The 24,883-nt window shown below is 38.6% G+C and overlaps 1 protein-coding gene across 7 annotated transcripts in view; it reads right to left on the bottom strand.

Annotated features, from left to right (window-relative positions):
* The window catches only part of FRAS1 (Fraser extracellular matrix complex subunit 1), a 460,403-nt gene that overhangs the window by 41,529 nt on the left and 393,991 nt on the right, over nt 1–24,883 (bottom strand). For all 7 annotated transcript variants that reach the window (XM_074396330.1, XM_074396331.1, XM_074396334.1 and 4 more), the window contains 6 exons: nt 22,147–22,393; nt 20,457–20,801; nt 18,160–18,320; nt 17,597–17,744; nt 10,192–10,397; nt 2,016–2,172 (listed from right to left, as the gene is read on the bottom strand). In XM_074396330.1, the coding sequence (XP_074252431.1) occupies nt 2,016–2,172; nt 10,192–10,397; nt 17,597–17,744; nt 18,160–18,320; nt 20,457–20,801; nt 22,147–22,393 (1,264 nt within the window). The remainder of the gene's footprint in view (nt 1–2,015; nt 2,173–10,191; nt 10,398–17,596; nt 17,745–18,159; nt 18,321–20,456; nt 20,802–22,146; nt 22,394–24,883) is intronic.

Genomic DNA, 24,883 nt, shown 5'->3' with positions numbered 1-24,883 from the left:
ACCAAGTCCATCCCTCACCTCTGGTCCTTTGGATCCCCTCTTCTTAGTGCTCTCACCTCCCCACCCTCAGCTTTTTCTAATTTGTCACAAGCCGTATAGGTAAGTATGGATGCTTTCAGTGACTGGCTACAAGGATAATTCAGGAATATCAGATTTCCTAATGGAATCCTGTTGCTAGGAAATGATTAATAATATGTTCAACCTAGGCAACATAGTGAGACCTTATCTCTACAGATAATTAAAAAATTATCCAGGCATGGTGGCCACAGCTACTCAAGAGGCTGAGGTGGGAGAATCACTTGAGCCCTGGTGGTTGAGGCTAGTGAGTACCACTGTACTGCAGCCTGGGCAACAGGGCAAGACTCCATTTCAAACAAGTAAATAAAATGACATATTAATTTTTACCAAAAATTTCAAACCATGCCTTCTTTTCTATTATATCTCATGGGGAAGGGTCGGGTGATAGGAGAGGGAGACAAAAAGATGGAAAAATGGAAAGTAATGATAACTTTCATACCATTTTGAGTATATCATAGAATATGGCAGAAATTTCTACTTTCTGTGTTTATTTCCCTCTTAGAAAGTCAAATCTTCCTAACTGTAGATATGTCTCATTTGAGGTTTTATCTTTTTTAATAAGAATGCTCTTTGAAACCTACGAGGGTCACTGTAGCACAGCATAAATCTTACTTCCCTGAGCCTCAGTGATGGGTTTTCTGTGTACCTGGGAGAGGTTCACTTTGGGATCTGAACTTGAGTCTCCTGAAGTCAAGGACTAATTCAACTTCAAGGCTGGCATTTCTTTTTTTTTTTTTTTTTTTTTTTTTTTTTTTTTTTTTTTTGAGACCTAGTTTCACTCTTGTTACCCAGGCTGGAGTGCAATGGCACGATCTCGGCTCACCGCAACCTCTGCCTCCTGGGTTCAGGCAATTCTCCTGCCTCAGCCTCCTGAGTAGCTGGGATTACAGGCACGCGCCACCATGCCCAGCTAATCTTTTTGTATTTTTAGTAGAGACGGGGTTTCACCATGTTGACTAGGATGGTCTCGATCTCTTGACCTTGTGATCCACCCGCCTCGGCCTCCCAAAGTGCTGGGATTACAGGCTTGAGCCACCACGCCTGGCAAGGCTGGCATTTCTTATTTTACTCAATGTCCAAGTTAGTTACTGAATTTTCACTAGAAATCCTAAGAGTCACTGAGACTCTTAGGTATTTAAGAGTGTAGATTCTAGAATCAGACAGAATGAAGTTCACATCCAGGATTGCGCTTGCAGCTGTGTAACTAAGAGTGAAAATTATGTAGTTTTGCTGAGGTTCAGTTTCTTTATTCATCATATAGAAATAATAGTACCAACCTCAAGGATGCTCACCAACCTGCCAGTATTAAATAAGATAATATGTTTAGCATAGTTCTTGGTAAACAGTAAATACTCAATAAAAACAGCTATTACTACCTGTAATATTATCCATTCACTCATTAAAGTATCTATTTTAGTGAAACAATTATATCTCAGTTTGAGACAGGTTTTGTCTTCCCTGGGGCCTGGATCATTCTTGGCTAACACCTGACTATAGAGCTTAAGTTTTTTTAGGTTAGTAGGTCAAATCACTTAGAGAGAAGACAACTGAGAAATTAGACTGTTCTACAAAGGTGGCAGTGTTTTAAATCAGTTCATTGGATTCCACTGATTCCAACTGTATTTCCATCCTGCTCCTGCACTGCAATGACTTAAATGGTTTTTATTCTCTGTCTTAGTTTTTCTGTCCCAGCTTTTAGCCACAATCATTCCATTTCTCTTAGCAATATGGTAGGGAATAACAATATTTAAAATATCTATAAATTTGTTGGACTTCTGTAGATGGTGATCATTTGCTACCAATATTTTACACAAATATTCAGAGAATGTTATCAGTAGGCATTCTTAAAGCACTTTCATTTTTCAAAACACTAATGGTTAAACATCAGTTTATGTCCCCTTAACCTAAGAGTAACTAAAGATAATTTCTTCTGTTACCATCTTCATCATTGGATATGGTGATGGTGGCCATGTTATTCTTTCCAATTCTAGCTCCACTCCAGTGGCTTCCAAGAGGGAGGCTGAGGTAGACCCTGAACTGTTCCTCTGGTTCAAACATGGAGTCATCGTGGATATAGACCGTACAGTTCTTCGCCTAGAGCCAATGGCACAAGACACATTAAAATTTGCAGCAAGGTATCAGTGACTTGCTTGGTTTTCCTAAAAAATGATTTTTCTTCTTTATTGCATCAAAGAGTCAACATGAATTTAAAAGGATCCACTTTCATTGGTAAAATAAAATGTTCAAATTTAACAGTTCATGCCTGAGTGGGACTTACCTATATGCGGAGACTTGTATTAGAACATGCCAAACCATTTTTAATTACTAGTGAATTATGAAAAACAAGATCGACAAAACAACCCACTAAAAAGTGTATGTAGAATATCCGTGTACTTTCCCACATTTTTTCTGGGCTGCTTAATACATTTTCATGTATTAAAATAGGTAGATTTCTGATGATGGGGTTTTAACATACTGATTAAACTTCCTGGAGTGCTGAGTAATACTTCTTTTCCTTTGTAAAAACGAATAGTCTAATAAGGAAAGCAGAAAGGCTTTATGTTAAGTTAAAGATACCTTTAAATGCCAAAGAATTCTCAAATCTGCTGCCAAATGATATCTCATCTGAAAACTGCTGAGTACAGAAAGTCTGAGACTGCAATTCAAATCCCTGTTTGATGGAAAGAAACCAAGTGTTTCTCAACAGAATATTCTCTACTGATTATTGTATTTTTGAGAAATGTAAAATATGGTCAAAACATTTCAGATAATACAGCAGCCTCAATAGTAGAGTCATGTGATGCAAAGGGGGATACTTTTAGTCAGATAATTTTAAATTCACTATTCTAACACATTGCAAAGGATATGAGTGCAGAGAAGTTTCACTCACACTAAGTCTCACTAAATGGTGAGAGAATATCCCTGTGAACATTTATAAGTGACTTGCTAACCTGATTTTAAATCCCTGAAGAAGGTTGTGGTTTTTTTCTCTACCACGTATTTCGTATAAGAATTCCTTATAGGAAGCATGAATTTAGCAGTGACTCTTTAGATCTTAAAAAAAAAAATTGTGAACAAGTTTCAAAGCATATGCTTATCAAGCAAAAAATAATACTAATAAAGGTTCTAAAATGTGCTTAAGAATAATGATAGATTGTCATGTGGGTAACACAGGGTAACACAGACTACTAGACTGTATTTTCTTTATAATTTTATTAAATTAAAAACTACTTCTTGGATAAGTAGAAAATTCTCTTTTGAACTTAAAACAGATACAGACATGTAGACTCAAAGCTGAAGATGGTATCTGTAGTATTTATACGCATTTTAGAACACATTTCAACCTGTCACCAGTAAAATTCCCATAAAACATATAACTAAGACAGGTCTTTATGAATCATAAATGTATAAATGTCATAAGTGCCCCAACGAAGGAAGCTATCACTTTTATTTTGGTAGTAAAGATGAACAGAGAAAGAATCTAGGGTAATCTGTGATGGGTAATGTCTTTTTATGCTAAACTTCAAAAGGACTAATCATAAGGCAAAAACTAGATACATTTGATTATTTCAAAATGGAAGACTTCTGTTCAACAAAGAACACTATACTCAAAGGTAATAAAGAAGTGACAGAAAAGAAAAGGTGTTATTAATACCTAAAATGTCAAAAACTGGCAAGGAATTAATATTTGCATTATATTCAAAAGTACTGCAAGTCAGTGAGTAAAAGACAATACAATAAAATAAGAAACAAAGGATAAATATAAGGTTATATGCTTATTAGAAACTCAATAAACTAACAAGCATATAATTAGAGAAATACAAATTAAAATGAGATATAACTTTCTACATATTAAATTAGTAAAAATTCAAAACATGAATAATGCTATGCTTTGGAGAGAATACAGGGTTATAGCAACACTCATGGACTTCTAGTGACATTCTGGAAAGTATTCCAACACAAGTTTTTCAACTTAACTATATGCATGTATCATTTTTCTTCCTAATAATGTATCCAAGAAAATTCTCATTCAAGTCCGTAAGAGGATATATATGAGGATGTGCATTGAAGCATTATTTGTGGTGACAGGGTATGAGGAAGCTAGTGGGTGTGATCACTGAGGTTCCTCACTGTCTCTTATTGAGAATGCATGGGTGAAATATAGGAGATGCATACTGATAGAGTTTAAATATTTGTCCCCTCATATCTCCTGTTGAAATTTGATCCCCAGTTGTTGGAAGTGAGGCTTGGTAGGAGATGTTTGGGTCATGGGGGACAGTTCTCTTATGAATGGCTTGGTGCCATTCCCACAGGATTGAGTGAATTCTCACTCTTAATTCCCATGAGATACATTAATGAGTCTGACCTCCCTACCCTCTCTCCTCCTCTCTCACCATGTGATGATGCCTGCTTCCCTTTCTCTTCTGCCTTGAGTGGTAGCTTCCTGAAGCCCTCACCAGAAGCAGATGCTGGCACCGTGTTTCTTGTATAGCCTAAAGAACTGTGAACCAGATAAACCCCTTTTCTTTATGAACTACTCAGCCTCAGTTATCCCTTTATAACAATGCAAATGGACTAACACTTATACCATAAAATATTATGCAACAGTTAGAAGCAACAGATTTCATGTACACCTAAACAACAGAGACAGATCTCAAAACATCACTGAGTAAAAACAGTAAAAGATGAGAAGAGAACATGCTAGCATTTTTAGAAATTAAAACTATATGCATAAAACAACAAGCATTTCTTAAAAAGAAATGCAAGTTAAGAGATACATGTTAAACACAATAGATTGATGAGCAGGGAAAAGAATATGGCTGGAGAGTGGGGGTAAAATAAAATGAATAAAAAAAAAAAATAAGAGAAGGGTCTTAGTATTGACCAATGAGGATGCGTGCCCTAAACCAAATGATACAATTGACTCAATCATCTGAAACTAAGATTTTCAAATGGGGAAAATGTGATTCTGATTCAATACACACTTTTGACATACACTGAGGTTGCAGGCTTTGATTCTGGTGTAGCCATGTTTAGTGGTTTCTTTTCTTTTCTTTTCTTTTTTTTTTTTTTTTTTTTTTGAGACGGAGTTTCGCTCTTGTTACCCAGGCTGGAGTGCAATGGTGCGATATCGGCTCACCGCAACCTCTGCCTCCTGGGTTCAGGCAATTCTCCTGCCTCAGCCTCCTGAGTAGCTGGGATTACAGGCACATGCCACCATGCCCAGCTAATTTTTGTATTTTTAGTAGAGACGGGGTTTCACCATGTTGACCAGGATGGTCTCGATCTCTTGACCTCGTGATCCACCTGCCTCGGCCTCCCAAAGTGCTGGGATTACAGGCTTGAGCCACCGCGCCCGGCCAGTGGTTTCTTTATTTTATGATTATTACACTTTAAGTTCTGGGACACATGTGCAGAATGTGCAGGTTTGTTTCATAGGTATACATGTGCCATGGTGGTTTGCTTGCACTCATCAAACCATCATGTACATTAAGTATTACTCGTAATGCTCTCCCTTCCCTAGTCTCCCACCACCCAACAGGCCCTGGTGTGTGATATTCCCCTGGTATGCGGCCATGTGTTCTCACTGTTTAACTCTCACTTAAAAGTGAGAATATGTGGTGTTTGGTTTTCTGTTCCTGTGTTAGTTTGCTGAGGATGATGGTTTCCAGCTTCATACATGTCCCTCCAAAGGACATGAACTCATCCTGTTTTTATGGCTGCATAGTATTCCATGGTGTATATGTGCCACATTTTCTTTATTCAGTCTATCATTGATGGGCATTTGGGTTGGTTCCAAGTCTTTGCTCTTGTGAACAGTGCTGCAATAAGCATATGTATGCATGTGTCTTTATGGTAGAATGATTTATAATCCTTTGTGTATATATCCAGTAATGGGATTGCTAGGCCAAATGGTATTTCTGGTTCTAGATCCTTGAGGAATCACCACACTGCCTTCCACAATAGTTACACTCCCACCAACAGTGTAAAAGTGTTCCTGTTATTCTACAAAAATGAGCTTTTTTTTTCAGATGTTTGTTGGCTGCATAAATGTCTTCTTTTGAGAATTGTCTGTTCATATCCTTCATCCACTTTTTGATGGGGTTGTTTTTTTCTTGTAAATTTGTTTAAGTTCCTTGTGGCTTCTGGATATTAGCCCTTTGTCAGATGGATAGATTACAAAAAATTTCTCCTATTCTGTAGGTTGCCTGTTCAGTCTTGATGATAGTTTCTTTTGCTATGCAGAAGCTCTTTAGTTTAATTAGATCCCGTTTGTCAATTTTGGTTTTTGTTGCCATTGCTTTTGGTGTTTTAGTCATAAAGTCTTTGACCATGCCTATGTCTTAAATGGTATTGCCTAGGTTTTCTTTTAGGGTTTTTATGGTGTTAGGCCTTATGTTTAAGTCTTTAACCCATCTTGAGTTAATTTTCATATAAGGTGTAAGGAAGGGGTCCAGTTTCCGTTTTCTGCACATGGCTAGCCAGTTTTCCCAATACAATTTATTAAATAGAGAATCCTTTCCCCATTGCTTGTTTTTGTCAGGTTTATCAAAGAGCAGATGGTTGTAGATGTGTGGCACTATTTCTGAGGCCTCTGTTCTGTTCCATTGGCCTATATATCTGTTTTGGACCAGTACCATGCTGTATTGGTTACTGTAGCCTAGCAGTATAGTTTGAAGTCAGGTAGCGTGATGCCTCAAGCTTTGTTTGCAACCAGTACCATGCTGTTTTGGTTACTGTAGCCTTGTAGTATAGTTTGAAGTCAGCTAGTGTGATGCTTTCAGCTTTGTTCTTTTTGGTTAGGATTGTCTTGGCTATACGGGCTCTTTTTTTTTTTTTTTGTTCTATATGAAATTTAAAGTCATTTTTTCTAATTCTGTGAAGAAAGCCAATGGTAGCTTGATGGGGATAGCATCAAATCTATAAATTACTTTGGGCAGTATGGCCATTTTCACAATACTGATTCTTCCTATCCATGAGCATGGAATGTTTTTCAATTTGTTTGTGTCCTCTCTTATTTCCTTGAGCAGTGGTTTGTAGTTCTCCTTGAAGAGGTCCTTCACATTCCTCATAAGCTGTATTCCTAGGTATTTTATTCTCTCTGTAACAATTGTGAATGAGAGTTCACTCATGATTTGGCTCTCTATTATTGGTGTATAGGAATGCTTGTGATTTTTGTACATTGGTTTTGTATCCTGAAACTCTGCTGAAGTCACTTATCAGCTCAAGGAGATTTTGGGTTGAGATGATGGGGTCTTCTAAATATATGATCATGTCATCTGCAAATAGAGACAATTTGACTTCCTCTCTTTCTATTTGAATGGGCTTTATTTCTTTCTCTTGCCTGGTTGCCCTGGCCAGTACTTCCAATACTATGTTGAATAGGAGTGGTGAGAGAAGGCATCCTTGTCTTGTGCCTGTTTTCAGTGGGAATGCTTCCAGCTTTTGCCCATTCAGTATGATATTGGCTGTGAGTTTGTCATAAATAGCTTTTATTATTTTGAGATACATCCCAGGAATACCTAGTTTATTGAGAGTTTTTAGATGAAGGGGTGTTACATTTTATCAAAGGCCTTTTCTGCATCTATTGTGATAATCATGTGGTTATCGTCATTGGTTCTGTTTATATAATCGATTACATTTATTGATTTGCATATGTTGAACCAGGCTTGCATACCAGAGATGAAACTGACTTGATCATGGTGGATAAGGTTTTTTTATGTGCTATTAGATTTGGTTTGTCAGTATTTTATTGAGGATTTTCTCTTCGATGTTCGTCAGGGATATTGGCCTGAAATGCTCTTTTTTTTTGTTGTATCTCTGCCAAGTTTAGGTATCAGGATGATGCCAGCCTCATAAAATGAGTTAGGGAGGATTCCCTCTTTTTCTATTATTTGTAATAGTTTCAGAAGGAATGAGTCCGGCTCCTCTTTGTACCTCTAGTAGAATTCAGCTGTGAAAACCTCTGAATCGAAAAAAGAAAGTCTTGGACTTTTCTTGGTTGGTAGGCTATTAATCACTGCCTCAATTTCAGAACTTGTTATTGGTCTATTCAAGGATTCCATATCTTCCTGGTTTTGTCTTGGGAGGGTGTATGTATCCAGGAATTTATCCATTTCTTCTAGATTTCCTAGTTTATTTGTGTAGAGGTGTTTATAGTATTCTCTGATGGTAGTTTGTATTTCTGTGGGATCAGTGGTGATATCCCTTTTATGGTTTTTTATTGTGGCTATTTGATTCTTCTCTCTTTTCCTCTTTATTGGTCTGGCTAACAGTTTATCTATTTTGTTAAACTTAAAAAAAAACAGCTCCTGGATTCATTGATTTTTTGAAGAATTTTTCATATCTCTATGTCCTTCAGTTCTGCTCTGATCTTAGTTATTTCTTGCCTTCTGCTGGCTTTTGAATTTATTTGCTCTCACTTCTCTAGTTCTTTTAATTGTGATGTTAGGACTTTGATTTTAGACCTCTCCTGCTTTTTCCTGTAGGCATTTAGTGCTGTAAATTTCCCTCTAAACACTGCCTTAGCTGTGTCTCAGAGATTTTGGTATGTTGTCTCTTTGTTCTCATTGATTTCAAATAACTTCTTTATTTCTGTCTTAATTTTGTTATTTACCCAGTAGTCATTCAGGAGCAGGTTGCTTGGTTTCCATGTAGTTGTGTGGTTTTGAGTGAGTTTCTTAATCCTGAGTCCTAATTTGATTGCGCTGTGGTCTGAGAGACTGTTTGTTACGATTTTCACTCTTTTGCATTTGCTAAGGAGTGTTTTACTTCCAATTACACGGTCAATTTTAGAATAAGTGTGATATGGCACTGAGAAGAATGTATATTCTGTTGATTTAGGGTGGAGAGCTCTGTAGATGTCTATTAGGTCCTCTTGGTCCAGAATTGAGTTCAAGTCCTAAATACCCTTGTTAATTTTTTGTCTCATTGATCTGTCTAATATTAACAGTGGGGTGTTAAAGTCTCCCACTATTATTGTATGGGAGTCGAAGTCTTTTTGTAGGTCTCTAAGAACTTGCTTTATGAAACAGGGTGGTCCTGTATGGCTGCATATATATTTAGGATAGTTAGCTCTTCTTGTTGCATTGATCCCATTATGTAATGCCCTTCTTTGTGTGTTTTGATCTTTGTTGGTTTAAAGTCTGTTTTATCAGAGACTAGGATTGCAACCCCTACTTTTTAATTTTTTTTTGCTTTCTATTTGCTTTAGTGGTGAGTTTCTAGGTGCATATGCATGAGAGTTCATGATTGCCAAGAGAATACTCTGCTGACTTGAATTTTCTCAACATGTCCTATACTGGGATGTATGTTTCCCTGGAACAGGGGTCCAGGTATTAGAGGTCTGTCTCCTGCTCTCAAAGTAACATTAGTGGAGTATATTAATCTCTAACATAGTTTCAGATTAAGAGATGATATTAAGAGCAGAACTCATTTGATTCTGCTAAGTTCCAAATAAGTCACACATTAGCTAAACTTCCCACATCAACCAATGATATGTGTATTTGATTGTAAGTGGAAGCTAAAGAAGGAATAGATGACATCATTAAAAATATTATCAATTATGGATGACCCTTAAATGACACAGGTTTGAACTGCATGGGTGCACTCAGACATGGATTTTTTTTTCCATCTCTCTACTCCTGAGACAATAAGATCCTCTTCTCCCTCCTTGTCTTCAGCTTAGTCAATATGAAGTCAATGAGGATGAAGACCTTTATGATGATCCACTATTCCACTTAATGAGCAGTAAATATATTTTCTCTTCCTAATGTTCTCTTCTTAATAACATTTTTTCTTTAGTTTATTTTTTGTAAGAATACAGTATATAACACATATGACATATAAAATATGTAATAATCAACCATTTATGTTATTGGTAAGGCTTTCAGTCAATAGTAGGTTATTAGAAGTCAAGTTTTGTACAAGTCAAAAGTTATAAACAAATTTTCAACTCTGTGGGGAGTTGGCACCCCTAACTCCTGAACTGTTCAATGGTCAACTGTAGTATAAAAATTCTGAGAATTTTTGGACTGTATATGAATGACTTCATTACAGACAAATAAGGACAAGAAGAGAATCCCATCTTTCAGCCACCACGAATCCACTTACTTTGTCCCCTTTGAGAAATGTAATCCGTGAAGAGTCTGCATTTTGTCTCTCCTCAAAGTCCTCCATGACCTGAGCGGAAAGGCTCTGAGTATAGCACCTCACTGATGACTCATAGCTGAGGTCTCCACTCCGAGTGATAGGGACATGCAGGACACCCTCCTTCTCCTTCACTAGGAGCAAATCCTTGGCAAACTGCATGCTGGGCACTGGGTGGACAGACAGGAAGACACAGGCACCATTAGTAGAAGACAGGGAGGGAGTGGCCATGGTCCTTGTCAGCCTCCAGCAGCTACTTGGCAGGAGAGCTCCACCAAAGCCTAACGTAGGCTGACAAATCACAAGTGGTAAGTGGGTTCCAAAGCATGGCTGTTGCTGTCAGAACCAGGGAACTGCTTCTACTATAAGTGTGAGTCCAGTGAAATAGAACAGATGAATTTTTTACCTCCCTTTGTACAATTTCAAAATGCAGTCACGATCTTAAATATGAGCAGGTAATTCAAGTTAATAAATCAGATAATTGTAAGAAAAATTATGATGGTGTAAGAAAAATTTTGATTATGACTTGAGTACTCAAAAGAATTCACTGTCCTCCTAGGGCTACAGTAAGGAAAACATCTGTGTGAGTCTGGTGCTAAATGGCCACTCACATTGGTCTTGGAGCCAAAGAGAAAACAGGGAAGAGTAGGGACATGGGTAAAAAGGAGAGAGCAGGTCCGGTTTAAAAAGCTTCAGTCTTTTGTTTCCAGATCTTTCTTTCTTTCTTTTTTTTTTTTTTTTTTTTTTTTTTTTTAGATGGGGTTTTGCTCTTGTTGTCCAGGCTGGAGTGCAGTGGCACGATCTTGGCTCACCACAACCTCCATCTCCTGGGTTCAAGTAATTCTCCTGCCTCAGCCTCCCAAGCAGCTGGGATTATAGGCATGCACCACCACTCCCAGGCTAATTTTGTATTTTTAGTAGAGATGGGGTTTCTCCATGTTGGTCTCCAACTCTTTACCTCAGGTGATCCACCTGCCTCAGCTTCCCAAAGTGGTGGGATTACAGGCGTGAGCCACTGCACCTGGCCCAGATCTTATTTTCAAATGAAGCCAGAGACATGGCTTTTTATGACATAGCTCCTAAATTTAAAAATAGCAAATAAATAAAATAGTGAAAAGAAATTTTGTGTAAGCCAAAACTATTTCTATATAGTGACCACTGCTATAGTGGACTCTTCTTTCATAACTCGAATCCTCCTTTGACTTAAGTGTGAGACCATAGTCAAATCATGGTTAAAAACATGGACTTAGGAGGAAACAGAGCTGGATTTCCATCCCAGTCCCTTCTACTCACCAGCTGTGTGACACAGGGCATGTTACTTAGACTTTCAAAATTTTGGAATATTTTTTATATATAAATTGGAAATATATCTCTAATATATAATTGTTGGTAGAATTGAATTTATGAGAGAATAAATGCATGGTATTTAATATAGTATCTGGTTTAGATCAAGCACTCAAAGTTTGGTAGGAATTAATATAGTATGGTTTGTTTTTTTCTCCTAACTCCAGAATTCTCAATATGAAGAATCATTTTTTTTCTTCCTACTATACCTATTGTAATGCTCTGTATTAAGGCATTTCTTCTTCTGAGATCATTTTGTTGACTGCTAGTTATTAATTTCTTCATCTGCAATGCAAAGAATCATATGAAAAAGCCTCTTGAGTCACAATTAGTCTTTGGGCTATAGACGTAATCACCAAGTTCCTGGCTGCCTCTTCGCCACACCCCACCAATCCAGAAAGGAAGGAAAGGTATGTGTTTGGGGATAGGGGGAGGTAGGGGAATGAGAGAAGGGGTGATAAGCACCCAAGCATTCTCCAAGTCAATGTGTAGAAAGCTCTCTGTGACTCCAGAACTGTTGGCCCTGGCAAAAATAAAACCATCTCTTCATATGAACTAAGCTTAATAATAGTTACTAATCATCACTAAATGAAAAGTTCAACAACACCGCTTAAAAAAACACCGCGCCTAAGGTAAAATTAACAAGGTAAAAAAATTAAATTTTTTTTTTTTTGAGTCTAAGTAGGAATTTATTTACATGGACACTAAATTATAGGTAAGGGGCTTTCTAGGATCCACACGCCTTCCCTGGAGCTACTTGGCTTCAGGCTTCTTGTCTCCTGCTTCAAGCTTGAGACTCTCCAGGGGTTGATGATAGATTGGGAAAGCCTCCCAGGGGCTGTTCAAGTCAAATTTGCGGAACTCTTGGGCCAACTCCACTGGCTCTGCCACCACTCGCTTCACCTCATCGTCATAGCGTTAACTCAACATAGCCAGATAGAGGGAAGTCTTTCCGGAAAGGATGTCCCTCGAAGCCATAATCTGTCAGGATCCTTCTTAGATCAGGGTGGTTAAAAAACTTTAGGCCTAACCAGTTAGGGCTCCATAACCCAGTGAAATGGCCTATGCTATTAAAAGGTGGGTGGCAATGACATCTCCCAGCATAGGAGGACAAGAAGTAAGATTGTTGCCAGGAAAAAAGCAATGCAAGCAGGGAAGCTTTTCTGCTCCCGGCAGACATCTGAAGCTTTAGGACGGTTTTTCTTTCTGGACTGACAAGCCTCAAGTCAGATGAGAAAGTTAAAGACTTAAAAAGTGGTTATGCTTAGGTTTTGCCATACATTAATCAATCAATTCCAAATTCCTCTTGAACTATAAAAGACTCTTCTTTTCCTCTTTAACAAGACATTCACCCTCATTTCTATCCTGTCTGCCAAAAAAAAAAAAAAAAAAAAAAAAAAAAAAAAAAAAAAAAAAAAAGATAGAGAGAGAGAGAAAGAGAGAAAGAGAAAAGGAAGTGGATACTTTTTATGATTGCCTTCCCAGAAACAATCTCTCCCTTTTAGAAGACTCCAGTCCAGTGGAAGACTGAGGCAAGAAATATATAAGACAACAAGGGGAGTTTTAGGAAGATATTCATGTTGTAGGCCAGGCATTGTGTTAAATGTTTTTATACATATTATTTAATGTCATTCTCTCAACAACCCCATAAGGCAGTATAATCCCTAGGACGTGGTAGCACTGGCCCTGAGAATCAACTTCCCCTGACTGCAGAGTCCCTTTTTTCCCACCCTGATGGGCTGCATCAATATGAAATGGAGGTTACCTGCTGATGGCTCATGGGCTCTCATTGGGTATAACGCACTTTCTGTCAGCACTCCTCAGAGAACACTTACTGTGCATGACCAATCTGCAGTTATCTTTCTATTTATGGAAGTCTTGTATCCTGAAATAGATTATGGGACTGCCCTCCACTATTCTGTAGCCCACACCATGTTGAGTACCAGTGCTAGATATAGAAAATGCCCTATAAACACCGTTACCTTGCTAATCTTCTTAGTAACTGATAAAGTGAATGTAAACGTCAGTGCCTGGAATGGAATAGTCTCTTTACTGGCAAAAGTTAAGTCAGACATTTAGGAGAAATCCTGCCGCTGTTTCTTAAGTTAATGAGTATGTTTGCCACAGATGCACGCAAAGGAGTGTGGTGCCATAGCAGTTACAGGACTTTCTAATGTTGCCCAGTTAGCATTACTCATGCCCAAACCGAGTCTAATTCCAAGTACCAGAGCAGTAAGGTAGGTGAGAACAGGTAAATGTTATAAAATGAGCTACTTAGATGATTTAAGATCCTGAAATAAGCCTGATGGGAAAAGAAAGAAAGGAGCTAAGATCACTCAGAAGGCTGACTTTATAAGACTCTTGAGTGATGGTTAGCATTGTTATACAGAGGACAGTGGCCTGCTGAAACTGAAATGTAAAGAGTCAGCATAATAAGATATGAAACCAGAAGATTGGACTGGGATAGAGCAGACTTGGGTTCTAACTCCAGCTTCATCACCTCCTCTCTGTCTAATCCTACTCAAATTATCCAAACTCAGTTTCACAAGTTAAAACGCTGTTTTAAGGATTAGAGAGAATATGTAAGATCTTTTCTACCCTAGAATGTTCACACTGAATGGACTCAACAAAAGTTTGTTATTATGTGGAAGAAAGATCATCAGAAGAAGTAAATACTGAATACTACACTGGGTTACTGAAATAGCTCTGGGGATTTCTTTCTCTGGCATAAATTATTGATTAAATACATATTGCTGAAGTTTCTCTGAAAGATGAGGAAATTTTTGCTTAACATATCAGTTTCCTAAGTTGACAACCCCAATGCTCATCAATAAAACAGTGAAAAGCATTTAAATAGAATTTTCTGCGTTAATCAATGAGGACACTATGTGTTACTGGAGTCTCATTGGTGTGATAAATGACAGGTGTGTCAGGAAGAAAAGTGTGATAAAAGACAGGTGTGTCAGGAAGAAAAGTGTGAAAAATCACAGGTATGTCAGGAAGAAAAGAAATTAACATGTAATAAAATCCACTGTGTAATGAAATCCACAGGTACTACAGTAGGTATTTTCACATATTTCATTTAATTTAATCCTCACAACAATCTTTTCAGGTAGTTATTTTCATTATTTATAGATGAACAAAATTAGGCTCAGTAACCTTAAGCTTCTGGCCTAAGGCCAAAGACCTAGGAAGTGGTGGGGCTAGGATTATATTTCAGGACTTCGGACCTTGTATTCACTTTGCACTTCATCAGGGGGAAATTAATGGTCATTTCACGCAAAAGAATAAGAAACCATTTTAAGAATAAAAATTATGGCTGAACTTTCTTCTGTTTTACTTTCTGCTTTACTAAGAAATAAAATTCCCACTGATTCTACTTTGCCCCAAATAAAAACATATAGTATAATGCAAGGAGGATGGACTTGGAGTCAAAAGTCTGAGAATGCATGCTGGTTCCTCTAGATACTAGCCATTGGGTGACCTATTTCCTCTGAGTCTCAGTTTTCTTATCCACTAAATAGAAACAGAAGAAAGACCATGGGTTATGAGCAAGTGAGATAAGGCTTAATGGATCACTTTGTGAACTTTGAAGTAGCATGCAACATAAGATAAGTGTCATAATCTTGTTCATAGTGTGAAAGTTGCCATTTAGTGAATCACAAACCTATACGTAAACCTTAAAGCTATAAAACTTCTGTAAGAAAACAGGAGAACATCTTGGTAACCTTGGGTTAGGCAAAGATTTCTTAGATACAACACTAAAAATATGATCCATAATAGAAAAATGAAATATGATTACTCTTAGGACATTTGTTTACAGAACAAAAAGACAAGCCACAGACTTGGATGAAATATTTGCGAAATATAAATATTTCTCCAGAATCTACAACAATGCAACAAAGGTAGGAAAAAAATGCAATTTTAACATCAAAACCTTGAACAACCCAAATGTCATTCAACAGGTGAGTAAACAAACTATGGTATATCCATACAATGGAAAGCTACTCAGCAATAAATGGAATGAACTACTCACATATGCAATAAGATGAATGAGTCTTAATGCATTTTCTAGTGAAAGAAACCAGACATAAAATGGTAGATATTATATGATTCCATTTATATGGAATTTTAGAAAAGGCACAACTTTAGAGCCTGAAAACAGATCAGTGGTCATCAGGGCTGGTGACCGAGGGGACACTGACTACAAAGGGACATGAGAGAAGTTTGTAGAGTGTTGGAACTGTTCAACATCTTGATTGTGGTAGTGGGCATATCACTGCATGCATTTGTCAAAACTCATAGAGCTGTACACTAAGGAGGACGGACTTTCATTTATGTAAGTTGTACCGTCATAAACCCGGCTCTAAAGCAAATTACCATCCATCATTTTGGATGCATGCATGTGTGTGTGTGTGTATGTATGTATGTATATATATGTGTGTGTATACACACACATGTACATAATTATGAGCTTATATATGTTTTTCTCCTGAAGGATAAACACACAAAAAACTAGTTAAAATGGTTATCTCCAGTGAGGAGAACTGGAGGACTAGGAGATAGAGATAGAAAGAAGATTTAATTTTCGTAGTATACCCTTTTTGTATAGTATACCCATTTGAATTGTTTACTACTATACACATGATATAAATGGTTTAAGAATAAATAAAAACATCAAAAATTATACTACTTGGCTTCTTCATCCTCTTTTGAGGACTTCTCAGCCAACAAGAGTTTTATCATGGACTCTATGGTCAATCTCTGGGTGTGCTAATATGAGGGTCCTGCTACTTTAGGTGGAAGGTTCGACTTCATCTTCTCCACCCAACCCTAGAATCCACATAGTGGATTTTGAAGTTCTGACAATTCTAATTTTGTCAATTCTGAGAAGCAACCATCCTTACCTGTTCTTCCTCATGTTGCTTAGGTTATATCTTTAGCAGTGACTGATATTTTCTTCATATACCTGCCTCAATTCATTCCTGCACATCATCTACAACATTGCCAATATTCGTTTTCTAAAATAAAAAACACACCACTCCTCTGCTTATAAGCATCTACTGCTACCCTTTGTTTATAAAGTCCTTTGGCTGGATCATAAGTCTTCTCAGAACTTGACTCCAATCTGCCTTTCCATTCCATTCTATTTACCTCCTGCTATGCTCAAAGTAAAAGTGAACATCTGTCATCACCTTCAGTGATGCCCCTAAGCCCCATCTGAGGTAAAGGCCTAGAGGGGTCACTACTCATCTTTTCACTGACACTAGGATCAAGAGGAAACCTGGAGGTGGTGCTGGAGAGAGCCCTTAGGGGAGAAAGCTGTTGTGGCTTCACAAGGGAGACTGCTCACAGGAGAACAATGCACTTAAGGAGAGCAGGGTCCATTGAAAAACATCTCAAGCCTATATAGGGAGAAGAAACTTAGAGCCTAGGGCCTCAGGGATGAGTCAGAAAATAGGCAATTAAGGAGGACCCAGCTAGGGGACTCTATGGAGCCTGAAGCTGAATGTTTCTAATTAAACAAATATGCATCTTTCAACACATTAAACATTGTATTTACTATATCTCTCCGTTTGAAATAGACTTTCCTTTATTATCCACTAGACAGACTCACACCTGAAGACTTTGCTTAAATATCTCCTTGGTGAAATCTATAATTTCCCCCATTTGTAGTTCCTGTTCACCCTCTGCTCTCATAGCACTGGATGTACAGTATTATTAGTTAATTTATCATAATTTATTCCTATTTTTCTCTTTAAGGGTCTAATTCCACAATGAGACATTGAGCTTCTTGAGGACAGGGCCCAAGGCTTATACATTTCTTTGTGCCTGCGAGAGTGCTGGAGGCATCAATGGTTCCCTCTTGCACTGCTACGTAAAACGGCAAATGCTCACGTGTACACATAGACACACACATATTCTTGAATGAAAATGTAAATGAATTCCAATGTTACATATGTGGATGTTAAAGAAAATATAGAAATATATTTTGAACTACCAGCTGGCATCCCCAGTCTCTTACCATCTTGGAATGTGTCATTAATTGCAATGACTGCCTGGAAGGGTTTGGTCAGTTCGGCTCCTTGTGCTGAGCTGAGGAAAACCACAAATGTCTCCAGTCCTTCAATTACTGGATACTGAGTATCATCCAAGATAGTCAAGGTACAATACTAGAAGAGAAATCAAAGCAAACTTTACAGAGGGCTCACCACCTAATACCCATTTGTCTTGACTAGGGCAAAGGTCACAGCTTGCCTTTCTTCGGTGGTTTTAAAGTGAGATTTTCTAATCCATAACATGATGATCTCTTTATTACATGCCACTAGGAGTTTGTTTTTAGATATCATACAAGTATAGTTTCTATCCTGAATCTGTAAGGCTGGATATTTGATGCTAAAAATGTCACTAGGAGAGTTTTTAGAAGATCCTCCTAAGTTTACTCTCTTGTGTGTATGTGTGTGTTTTTAAAGAGAGGAAAGATAGGAATATTGCCAGGGGAGTTGAGAGATCTTGGGAAGCAAACTAAAAACAATATTCACGAACCGGCCTGTTGACTCTGTGGAGTCTGGACGGCTGTAAACGCACCTGTTCAGTGACACCGGGCCCAAATTCCACCTTCCGAGAACTGGGAACGTAGTCAACTCCTGGTGTGGCAGAGGCTGGGTCTGAGGGCCGCGTTGCACACCAGACAGATGTGAAAGTAGAAAGGTCAGTACCGTGGCGGATAACTGGAATCTTTACTATGCCTGAATAAAGATTAATAGAGATTTTAACAGTCAACTTTGAGTCAGAAAATCAGTGAGGTTTTCAGAACGATGTTCTCCCTCACTGCAATAGTGGCAGCTTTTATCCCTTTCAGCTTGTCTAACCCAGCTTCAGTGATGCTCCTATGCCCTATCTGAGATGAAGGCCTAGAGGTGTCACTACCATCTTTTCACTGACACTAGGATCAAGAGGAGACCTAGAGAAGGGCTTCAGAGAGGTGGTGCTGGAGGGAGCCCTTAGGGGAGAAAGCTATTGTGGCTTCACAGGGGAGACTGCTCACAGGAGAAGATGCACTTAAGGAGAGCAGGGTCCATTGAAAAACATCTCAAGCCTATTCAGAAGATAAGAATTAGAAGATAGACAAGATAAGAAGACAGAAGAATTAAAAGATTAGATTAGAAGAGAAGAAACTTAGAGCCTAGGGCCTCAGGGATGAGTCAGAAAATAGGCAATTAAGGAGGACCCAGCTAGGGGACACTATGGAGCCTGAAGCTGAATATTTCTAATTAAATGTTTCTAACTGGGTTGATTTATCTCTTTTACCCGAGCACACATGTCAGGACTTAAACTGCACATGCTTATTACTCATCTTAGGAATGAAGCTCATCTTCCTGTCCACGGTGACGTCATACTTTGTAGTGTCCTAAAGATATTTAGCTATTTTCACAATCAAGGGCAGAGAAAAGCTTCATGAAAACCCTACAATTTTCAATCACCACATTTTCTAGCCAACATGCTGTGAGGTGACATGTAGTTATGGCTGGGCATTTAATGTATGGGGAAAGAAACATGATACAGTAGAAAGGTCTGGGTTTGAATCTAGCCTTGCCATTATATTAGTTGCTTAATCACTGATGACCGACTTAACCTCTCCAGGCCTCCATTTGCTCCTCTATATAATGTTCTCTCATCCACAGGAGATTAGGTGAGAATGCATGGAACATAGGTGGTGGTACTATGCCTGGCATTTGGTAAGTGCTAAAAAAGATCTGTTCCCAGTACTCCAAATCCCTTCATAGAGGTGAAAGGCCTTGATCTGGCTCAGATCAGGAGACACTAAGCACAGCTCTTGCCCTTCTGCCAGCAGTACATCTGCCTGCAGCATCCAGAAGATTTCAAGACCTTTGTAGAGCCACAAGCAGGAAAGGAGCCTGGGTTTCTGACCTACCATGTGAAAGTGACCTGCCCACTGATCACTTTGGGCTGTTACATGAATGATAAAGTTCCACTGTATTAAGACACTAAAATTTTGGAGAGTGTTCCAGGAGCTAGCAGTACACTAAATACTTCACTTCCATCCTCAACAGATCACATTCCCCTCTTTCACATGCCCAGGTGCTCAGCACCAGGCCCTCCCTCTGGACCACAGAGGTCAGCCCATGAAGCTCAAAGCCACAGCCCTGCCTGCCATCAACAATCAGAGCAAGGTTGCTATACTCTTATCTACATGACCTCAATGATTTTAACCTTTAGCTCCCACAAATAAGTGAGAACATGTGAAGTTTGTCTTTCTGTGCCTGGCTTATTTCACTTAGTTAGCATAAGGACCTCCCAGTTTTACCCATGTTGTAGAAGGATGGTTATCAGAGGATGGGAAGGGTAGTAGGGGTGGGAAGTGGAGGGGGGGCATGGTTAATGGGTACAGAAAATAGTTAGAAAGAAGACCCAGTATTTCCTACCACAGCAGGGTGACTATAGTTAAAATAATTTAATTGTACATTTTTAAGTAACTAAAAAAGTATAATTGGATTGTATGTAACACAAAGGATAAATGCTTGAGGTGATGAATACCCCATTTATCCTGATGTGATTATTATGTATTACATGCCTATATCAAAATATGTTATGTAATCCATAAATATATACACTTACTTATACCCATAAAAATTTATTAAAAAAAGAATCAGAGTAAGAAAAGTGAATGGAACTCTCTATACTAACTTCCATGCTTGGTCTCAGCCAAACATTGTATAACCATTCCTCAGTGATATCAACAATTGTTTCACTGAGGAATGGCATTCTCAATGTCAGGAGGATATTCTGAAACCTAAGGAGAAAACTGTTCAAGAAAGGAATCAGGAGACAGATGAAGGAACCTCGGAGACACCCTCCATTACCTGCGTCCTCACTGACAGTGAAAGCTGTGTTGCCCAGGGACACAGTGGAGGCATCGTTGGGACCACCAATGAGCACCTTGGCTGTTGCCACCCTTCCAACACGAGCATTGTCAGAGGCATCTGCCAAGGCAATCTCAAACTCTTCTTCCTCTTCATACTCGCTGTCATCAATAAGCATGACATCACAGGTGGACATGGTCACGCCAGGCCCAAATATCACACGACTCGCAGCAGACATCCCTCTAGATTTAAAATCAGAGCCTGATTCTAGAGCATAGAGGCTACTTCCCATAGCTGACTTAGGGACCGTGTAGCAAATTACAGATACAATGCTGCTTGCATCTCCTGAAATACAAATGGCAAAAAAAAAAAAAAAAAAAAACAAAAACAAAAAAAAAAAAAACAAAGCATTTGAATGAGTGCTTCTCACATTTTAAAATCTCTGGTAAGTTAAGCTTGGTCCCTTCGACATAGTCTATCACTACTTCTGTTCAAACTCTGGTATTAAACATTCCTGAACTGCAGTTTCTTTTGAGCCTCTGGTATAAACCACTTGAGGATTTAATGTACCCCAGATACTTCACCAAACAACTTAAATGGATTTCCTATTCCGTGAATTTTGTGCTCTGTTAATTCACAAGACTCATTGCCCACCATCTAAGAACACAGCGGTGGAAAGATAAGACACATATTTGGTACTTTAAGTAGCAAAGTAATTGTGTCCTGAAGGTAGTACTATGAACATAGTTCACTGCCTTTCTGAATAAACTTCTATACTTTAATTCCCAGAGAGAAGCAGGCTTATTCAAAAAAAGAAAGACAAAACAAAATAAAACCTGCCACTTTATACAAATGACTTTACTTATTAGGGCTGCCACTTCCCTTGGTGACAGCCTGTTCTGGGCCTGGCTTGGTGTCCCAGAGCAATCAATGAGGCTTGCTTGTTTTCCAAGTGGCGTTACCAAGGGTTTTTGCTATCTACAGTATTTGTTACACTAATACCCAGTCAGCAGATTCAATAAAGAAACCCAACATCATCATTTACAGTTTTGTTGTGCCTTTGAATGAGGGTTCAGTTTCCATGGATTTTAAAGGCTCAATCTTACACAATCATAATTCCATATGATCTCCATTTTGATTTGCAGCTCCTCAAAAATTGTCCTTTTATCCACATGCACAATTATTATGTATCAATTAAAACTAAAACAAAACAAAACAAGAAATGCCCTTGATTTTTTTACACACAGTTTATTTCTCATCTGAGCTCTTCATGTGACTGTCACATAGGGAAATTTTCAGCATTTTTCTGTCTTCCAAGTATAAGATGGAAAGCCAGTCCTTACAAACTGTAACTTCCCTCCTTAACCAAGGTTACTAAATATTTTATGGATCGGATGATTGATTAAGAATATTGATTCATAATTTGAAAGGCTAAATATAACCAGTCTTCTAGTCCAATTTAAGAATAAATGGGAGCTCTAACAACTTGAACTAAGAAAAGAGGCTCTCTGATGGTACTCACTACGGATAGAGTCATCATTAGGGTTGTTGTGGGGACTAGACGAGTTAATATGTGGAAAGTACATATATAAGTTAATATAATGCATGAGATGAGCCCTTAGCACATAATAGGCACTCAATAAATGTTAGCAGTTATTATAGCTCTTTGTCACCTATGGCGCCAACAGACCTTTTCTTTCAATAGGTGCAAACAGAAAACCAGCACTCTCGTTGACTCGGTAAATCTTCTTGTCAAACTCTAATGTGGGTTCATCCTCAGTGTCGTTGATAATGACCCTTGCCTGGGTGAATTCCCCTAACAGGGCATAAGCTGGCATGCTGAGTTCCACAGTGAAACTCTCAACATTTTCAAACACGTCATCATCGTTGATGACAATGGTGCAGGACTTGGTGTCCTCTCGCTCATCAAACTGCACCTGTCACAAAGGAACCAACAAGAAGTTAAGTTGTTCCTCAGCTTCCCCTGCTCTGCCCCCCAGGGCATCATAGAAAAAGAGCATCCAAGTCCAGTGGGCAGAGCACTGACTGAGACAGCTGGTTCTTCCAGCCCCAGTGCCCTGCTGCATCACTGGGAACACCCAGCAACCTCCTCCCATTCTTAATCTGTAAAGGAGGGCTGCTTCATTATATAGGAAATGGAAGAGCCAAATCTCTTTTTACCGTTGGTGACCAGACAAAAAAATGTAGTAACTCTTCAGAGCCTGTCTTATTAACTCATGTGGGGCAGCAACAGTCATCCTTTGATGACTCAGTTCCCTTTCTGGAAGATCTCTGGCCTTGGAATATGAACTTCTGATCTCAAGTCTGGTTCTGTTACTTCCCAGCTGTATTAGGTTATGAAACTTTACAAACATCAAATTCCTCATCAACTAAATAAAAATAGCAATTTTCCTACCTCACACACTTCTTGGGAGGGCTAAAAGAGGTCTTGTATATGAAAGTGCTAAGTATATTTTAAAGCACCAAACATAAAACATTATCATTACTGTCACCATATTACTTATACAATTAAAATTGACATAGAACTCTAGTATACTGAATAATGGAATTTAAATTCATAGAAAATTACATTATAAACAAGGTAGACTAATTTTAACTTGATATTTCAACTACACGCTTTGCCATAAAAATGTGAATGAATTTAGCCCAGTACAAAACAGAGAAATTATTTTATATGCACACAATTGTGAACTTAAAGGGATTTATTCTGGTTTTACTTTGTTTAAAAAAAGAAGAAGGGAAGAAATTAAAACCCTTCAAATGAAGCCACAACTATGGACTTGCCCAAAACTGAAAGTGCAGGAAATGAACCTGGTCTATGCTCTGTGTGAACAGAGACAATTGAAACGTGCAAACGACAGTCATAAATGTTTAGGGACACGCAAATCTGTAAAAATTTTAATCAAACAGAAAATTATTAGTATTTACCTAATCAACTATTCAAATTAAGTTTTATTAAGCTCCATATTTTAAAACACTCCCAGTGAAATGAAACACTCAACAGATCTTTATGTAAGATCGAGAATACACCAACAGCCTTTTGTCTTTCCTTGAAAAACACAATATCCCCTGTCTTATCATTTAACTAAAAGATATTAGCTTATCTGTTTTTTCCTAATTCCTCACTTACATTTTATATAAGAGGCATGAGCTTAGTCTAGCCGTAATCCCAGCACTTTGGGAGGCTGAGGCGGTGGATTGCCTGAGGTCAGGAGTTCGAGACTAGCCTGGCCAACATAGTGAAACCTCGTCCATACTAAAAATACAAAAAATTAGCTGGGTGTGGTGGTACATGCCTGTAATCCCAGCTACCAGGAAGGCTGAGGCAGAAGGATCACTTGAACCCAGGAGGCGGAGGTTGCAGTGAGCCGAGATCATGCCATTGCACTCCAGGCTGGGCAACAAGAGCGAAACTCCATCTCCAAAAAAAAAAAAAAAAAAAAAAAAAAGAAAGAAAGAAAAAGAAACAACAGAGCCTCTTCTCTTTACAGAGATCTATGTTGCCATAATAATAATGAAATTACTTTGAAAAAGCATTAAGTGCCAGGCACTGTACCCTTCATAAAAGATGACAAATACATGGGGTCCTGTATTTGTTGACTAAGTTGACTACTTAAGTCCTCCTTTCTCTTCTGCTTTCAATCTCTCCTTTTTCTTTCTCATTACCACCCTGGCGCTAATTACCACTGATATGTAGATGATCTCCAAATTTCTTTCTGGACCCCCAACTCCTCTCTGCACTCCCTACCCATCAATACAGTGGTCAACCTGCTGTTTCTAAGGCAATTTATACTCAACAAGACCAAAGCAAAGTCATAAGCACCAAATCTTGCCAAACTGGCTCCTCTTACATGTCCCCTCCTAGAAAGAGGCATCACCATCCATCTCTCCCTTTGGCCCCATTGCCTAACCAATCCACTGCCAAATCCTATCAATTCTCACCCATCTGTTGAATGCATCCACTTCTTTCTAACTTCACTTCATAATCAAAGCCCAAGCTTCCATCATCTTAGCCAGCCTATTGCAAGGGCTTCCCAATCCATCTCCTACACACTCTCTTCTCTTCCTTCAGGTAAAGAAGAGGGGAGAGGAAGGGTTGAGATATCAAAGCTAAGTGTAGAACATGATGCTTAGAGACTTCTTTTTGTCGTGAAGCAAAATGTAAAGACTGAGAAGCTAGACAACAACTTCAGCTTTGGCTGTTAAAACTTCAATGAAGGGTAGGCTGGGTGCAGTGGCTCACGCCTGTAATCTCAGCACTTTGGGAGACTGAAGCAGGCAGATCACAAGGTCAGGAGATCGAGACCATCCTGGCCAACATGATGATACCCTGTTTCTACTAAAAATACAAAAATTAGCTGGGCATGGTGATGCATGCCTGTAATCCCAGCTACAAGGAAGGCTGA

This window comes from Saimiri boliviensis, chromosome 3 (assembly GCF_048565385.1).
Source record: "Saimiri boliviensis isolate mSaiBol1 chromosome 3, mSaiBol1.pri, whole genome shotgun sequence".
NCBI classification, from domain to species: Eukaryota; Metazoa; Chordata; class Mammalia; order Primates; family Cebidae; genus Saimiri; species Saimiri boliviensis.
Note: the sequence above shows the minus strand (reverse complement) of the source record. Positions and strands in the feature narration are given on the sequence as shown.